Source organism: Malurus melanocephalus, unplaced genomic scaffold (assembly GCF_030028575.1).
Source record: "Malurus melanocephalus ecotype Western Australia unplaced genomic scaffold, MMel_1.1 scaffold_1786, whole genome shotgun sequence".
Taxonomy (NCBI): domain Eukaryota; kingdom Metazoa; phylum Chordata; class Aves; order Passeriformes; family Maluridae; genus Malurus; species Malurus melanocephalus.
This window is the reverse complement of record NW_026625018.1, coordinates 2,145-7,600: the sequence shown is the minus strand read 5'-3', so window position 1 is coordinate 7,600 and position 5,456 is coordinate 2,145. Positions and strand designations below refer to the sequence as shown.

The following is a 5,456-nucleotide window of genomic DNA, read 5'->3' as shown; positions in this document are numbered from 1 at the left end:
CGGGGCGCTGCCCTTACTGCTGGTCCCAAATGATGAGGTGGAAGAGGTATTTGTGGACGTGGGCTTTCCTGGTGAGCAGGGGGCTGCACAGCTCCTTCCCGCCGTGGCTGAGGGAGCATGAGAGGTAGAAATCTTCATAGCTGAGGGGGGGAAATGAAAATCAGAAAATTAGTGTTTTTTTTTTTTTTTTTTCCCAGGCGATGGAGACACGAAATTCCGCCCAGAGGATGGTGGAGGTGCTTCGGGAAACGGGGGAAGAGTGGGGAGCGTCGGAGCTCCAAAATCGTGCCCTGAGGATGGAGGTGCCTGGGAAAGGGGCTGTGCTGGGGCCAGTGGAGCTCCAAAATCCTGCCCTGAGGGTGGAGGTGCCCCTGGGACCACCAGAGCCCCCCAAAATCCTTCGCTGAGGACAGAGGTGCCTTGGGAAAGGGTTTTTTTTTCTGGACACCCGAAATCCCACCTCAAGGATGGAGGTGCCCTTGGAAAGGGGAATGTTCTGGGTCACCGGAGCCCTAAAATCCTTCCCTGAGGACAGAGGTGCCTTGGGAAAAGGGTTTTTTCTGGAGCCCTTAAATCCCACTCTGAGGATGGAAGTCACTTGAGAAAAAGGGCTTTTTCTGGGATCATCAGAGCCCCGAAATCCTGGCCCAAGAATGGAGGTGCCATGGGAAAGGGTTTTTTTTCTGGACCCCTGAAATCCTGCCCCAATGATGGAAGGGAAAAGGGTTTTGTTTCTGGGATCATCAGAGCCCCAAAATCTCGCCTTGAGGATGGAGATGCCCTGGGAAAAGGGGACTTTTCCTGGACCCCTTAAGCCCCAGAGTTCCCAAGATTAGGGTGGGGTTTTGGGGTGTCCCAGTGCCACCATTTCCAGAGTCAGGGTGGGATTTTGGGATATCCCAGTGCCTCCATTCCCAGGCACATGGTGGGATTTTGGGATATCCCAGCATTCTGAGGAACACACTGCAATTTTGGAACATCCCAGGCACACAGTAGGATTTTGGGGTGTCCCAGTGCCACCATTTCCAGGGTCAGGGTGGGATTTTGGGGTGTCCCAGTGCCAMAATCCCAAAATCCCTCCCCGAGGGCAGAGGTCCCTTCGAAAGGGGGCTTTGGCGGGATCCCCGAAATCCCACCCGGAGGATGGAGATGTCCTGGGAAAAGGGGGCTTTTCCTGGACCCCTTAAGCCCCAGAGTTCCCAAGGTCAGGGTGTGGTTTTGGGGTGTCNACCGCGGAGAGGAGGATGAAGAGGGTGAGGAAGGCAGGTCCGGGGCGTTGCCCTTACTGCTGATCCCAAATGATGAGGTGGAAGAGGTATTTGTGGACGTGGGCTTTCCTGGTGAGCAGGGGGCTGCACAGCTCCTTCCCGCCGTGGCTGAGGGAGCACGAGAGGTAGAAATCTTCATAGCTAAGGGGGGAAAAATAAAATCAGAAAATTAGTGGTTTTTTGTTTTTTTTTTTTTTCCCGGGCGATGGAGACACGAAATTCCCCCCGAGGATGGTGGAGGTGCTTTGGGAAAGGGGGGAAGAGTGGGGAGTGTCGGAGCTCCAAAATCGTGCCCTGAGGATGGAGGTGCCTGGGAATGGGGCTGTGCTGGGGCCAGTGGAGCTCCAAAATCCTGCCCTGAGGATGGAGGTGTCCCCTGGGACCACCAGAGCCCCAAAATCCTTTGCTGAGGACACAGGTGCCTTGGGAAAGGGTTTTTTTCTGGACACCCGAAATCCCACCTCAAGGATGGAGGTGCCCTGGGAAAGGGGGTTTTGCTGGGACCACTGGAGCCCCAAAATCCCATCCCGAGGATGGAAGTGCCCTGGGAAAGGGGAATGTTCTGGGTCACCGGAGCCCTAAAATCCTTCCCTGAGGACAGAGGTGCCTTGGGAAAAGGGGTTTTTCTGGACCCCTTAAATCCCACTCTGAGGATGAAAGTCACTTGAGAAAAAGGGCTTTTTCTGGGATCATCAGAGCCCCGAAATCCTGGCCCAAGAATGGAGGTGCCTTGGGAAAGGGTTTTTTTTCTGGACCCCTGAAACCCTGCCCCAATGATGGAAGGGAAAAGGGTTTTTTTTTCTGGGATCATCAGAGCCCCAAAATCTTGCCTTGAGGATGGAGATGCCCTGGGAAAAGGGGACTTTTCCTGGACCCCTTAAGCCCCAGAGTTCCCAAGAATCAGGTTGGGGTTTTGGAATGTCCCAGTCCCAGTGCCACCATCCCAAAATCCCGAGAGTGGAGGTCCCTTGGGAAAGGGACCAGAATCCAGAATCACTGGAGCCCCAAAATCCCATCCCAAGCCTGGAAGTGCCTTGGAAAAGGGGGCTTTTCCCAGAGCCCCAAAATCTCACCCAGAGGATGGAGGTGCCCTGGGAAAAGGGGCTTTTCCTCGACCCCTTAAGTCCCAGCATTCCCAGACACTTGGTGGTATTTTGGGATGTCCCAGCATTCCCAGGAACACACTGCAATTTTGGAACATCCCAAGCACACAGTAGGATTTTGGGGTGTCCCAGTGCCACCATTTCCAGGGTCAGGGTGGGATTTTGGGGTGTCCCAGTGCCACAACCCCAAAATCCGTCCCCGAGGGCAGAGGTCCCTTTGAAAGGGGGCTTTGGCAGGATCCCAGAAATCCCACCCGGACAATGGAGGTGCCCTGGGAAAGGGGGCTTTTCCTGGACCCCTTAAACCCCAGAGTTCCCAAGGTCAGGGTGGGGTTTTGGGGTGTCCCAGTGCCACCATTTCCAGGGTCAGGGTGGGATTTTGGGATATCCCAGTACCACCAACCCAAAATCCCACCCGGAGGGTGGAGGTGCCCTGGGAAAGGGGGCTTTTCCCAGACCCCTTAAATCCTAGCATTCCCAGGCACACAGTAGGATTTTGGGATGTCCCAGTGCCACCATTCCCAGGGTCAGTGCGGGATTTTGGAATGTCTCAGTACCACTGGACCCCTGAAATCCTGCCCCAATGATGGAAGGGAAAAGGGCTTTTTTTCTGGGATCATCAGAGCCCCAAAATCTCACCTTGAGGATGGAGATGCCCTGGGAAAAGGGGACTTTTCCTGGACCCCTTAAGCCCCAGTGTTCCCAGGGTCAGGGTGGGGTTTTGGGGTGTCCCAGTGCCACCATCCCAAAATCCCTCTCGGAGGGTGGAGGTGCCCTGGGAAAGGGGGCTTTTCCCAGACCCCTTAAGTCCCAGCATTCCCAGGCACATGGTGTGGTTTTGGGGTGTCCCAGTGCCACCATTCCCAGGGTCAGGGTGGGATTTTGGGGTGTCCCAGTCCCACCATCCCAAAATCCCTCCCCGAGGGTGGAGGTGCCCTGGGAAAGGGGGTCACCGCGGTCCCCCCCCCGCTGTCCCCAGCGCCATATGCCACCGCACATTCCGGGGGAGGGGGCGGCCCCGCGGTGCGGCAGGTGCCGAGCGACAATCCAGCGACAATCCCGCGACAATCCGGGCGGGGCCGCGGGGCGCCGGGGGTCGGGGGCTGGCGGCATTTCCCAGGCTCGAGCCTTTGTTCGGAGCCACTCGGCGAGGGGGAATCATTGAGGACAAGGACAAAGGCGAGGGGTCCCCGGCGGGGCGGCTGCCGCTGCCGCCACCCCCGGGCCCCTCCCGGTGTCCCCTCCCCGCGCCGGGCACGGGCACCGAGCAGCGGGACAAAGGGCCCCGCGTGGGGCCAGCTGTCACCTCTGTCACCTCCCCCGGGTGGCGGCGCGGGATCAGCCGGGGCCGGGAGGAGCCGCGGCGACAGCGCGGGAGCGAGGTGGCAGTGCCAGCGTTCCCAGGGTCGGGGTGGGGTTTTGGGGTGTCCCAGGGCCACCATTCCCAGGATCGGGGTGGGATTTTTGGGAGTCCCAGGGCCACCATTCCCAGGGTCAGGGTGGGATTTTGGAGTGTCCCAGTGTCACCATTCCCAGGGTCAGGGTGGGATTTTGGGGCATCCCAGCATTCCCAGGGTCGGGATGGGGTGTTGGGATGGCCCAGTGCCACCATTCCCAGGAACACAGTGGGATTTTGGGGTGTCCCACCATTCCCAAGATCAGGGTGGGATTTTGGGGTGTCACAGTGCCACCGTTCCCAGGGTCAGGGTCGGGTTTGGAGTGTCCCAGCATTTTAAGGAATAGGCTGGGATTTTGGGACATACCAGGCACACGGTGGGATTTTGGGGTGTCCCAGTGCCACCATTCCCAGGGTCAGGGTGGGATTTTGGGGCATCCCAGCATTCCCAGGGTCGGTATGGGGTTTTGGGATGGCCCAGTGCCACCATTCCCAGGAACACAGTGGGATTTTGGGGTGTCCCACCATTCCCAAGATCAGGGTGGGATTTTGGGATGTCCCAGTGCCACCATTCCTAACATCGGGGTGGGATTTTGGGGTGTCCCAGTGCCACCATTCCCAGGAACACAGTGGGATTTTGCGGTGTCCAACCATTCCCAGGTTTTTGGGGTGTCCCAGTGCCACCATTCCCAAGATCAGGGTGGGATTTTGGGGTGTCCCACCATTCCCAAGGTCAGGGTGGGATTTTGGGGTGTCACAGTGCCACCGTTCCCAGGGTCAGGGTGGGGTTTGGAGTGTCCCAGCATTTTAAGGAATAGGCTGGGATTTTGGGACATACCAGGTACACGGTGGGGTTTTGGGATGTCCCAGTGCCACCATTCCCTGGTGAGCCCCAGCGTGTCCAGGTGACCCCCAAGGCACCGAAGTGAGCCCCAGAGCACTCAGGTGAGCCCTGGGGGCACCCAGATGAGCTCCAGAGCACCCAGGTGAGCCCCAAGGTGGCCAGATGACCCCTGGGGCACCCAGATGAGTCCCAAGGCACTCCAGTGAGCCCCAAGACACCCTGGCAAGCCCAAGAGCACCCCGGCAAGCTCTGGGACAGTCAGGTGAGCCCCAAGACACTGAGATGAGCCCTAGAGTGTTCAGGTGACCCCCAGAGCACCCAGGCGACCCCTGAGACACCCCAGTGAGCCCCAAGGCACCCCGGCAAGCTCCAGAGCACCCAGATGACCCCTGGGACACCCAGCTGAATCCCAAGGCACCCAGGTGAGCCCCTGGGCACCCCAGTGAGCCCCAGATCACCCTGGCGAGCCCCAAGACATCCAGGCGAGCCCCAAGGCACCCAGGCAAGCCCTGAGACACCCAGACAAGCCCCACAAGACACCCCAACGAGCCTCAGGGCACCCTGGCGAGCCCCAGATCACCCCGGCAAGCCCCAGATCACCCCGGCGAGCCCCAGAACACCCCAGTGACCCCCAGAACACCCCAGYGAGCCCCTGACCTGGCGGCCCAGGTGATGGGGATGCGGTGCGTGCCGTAGACGGTGAAGGCCAGCGGGCAGGTGAGCAGCCGCGCCTCCTGCGCCGTGCCCAASCGGCGGCTCCCGGGCGCGGCCGGCTGGAAATCGGCGTTGAAGGTGCTGCAGTAGAGCTCCACCAGGCTGAGGATGGCGGCTGTCAGGCTCTCCAC

General features: G+C 59.3%; 1 protein-coding gene across 1 annotated transcript in view; it reads right to left on the bottom strand.

The window, feature by feature from the left end:
• LOC130587338 (phosphatidylinositol 4-phosphate 3-kinase C2 domain-containing subunit beta-like) overlaps positions 1 to 5,450 on the bottom strand; it is a gene marked incomplete at its 5' end in the record, with an annotated part of 8,068 nt that extends 2,618 nt beyond the window's left edge. The window contains 2 exons of the mRNA XM_057388317.1: positions 18 to 140; positions 5,269 to 5,450. Of these exons, the coding sequence (XP_057244300.1) occupies positions 18 to 140; positions 5,269 to 5,450 (305 nt within the window). The remainder of the gene's footprint in view (positions 1 to 17; positions 141 to 5,268) is intronic.
• Between the last annotated feature and the right edge of the window lie 6 nt (positions 5,451 to 5,456).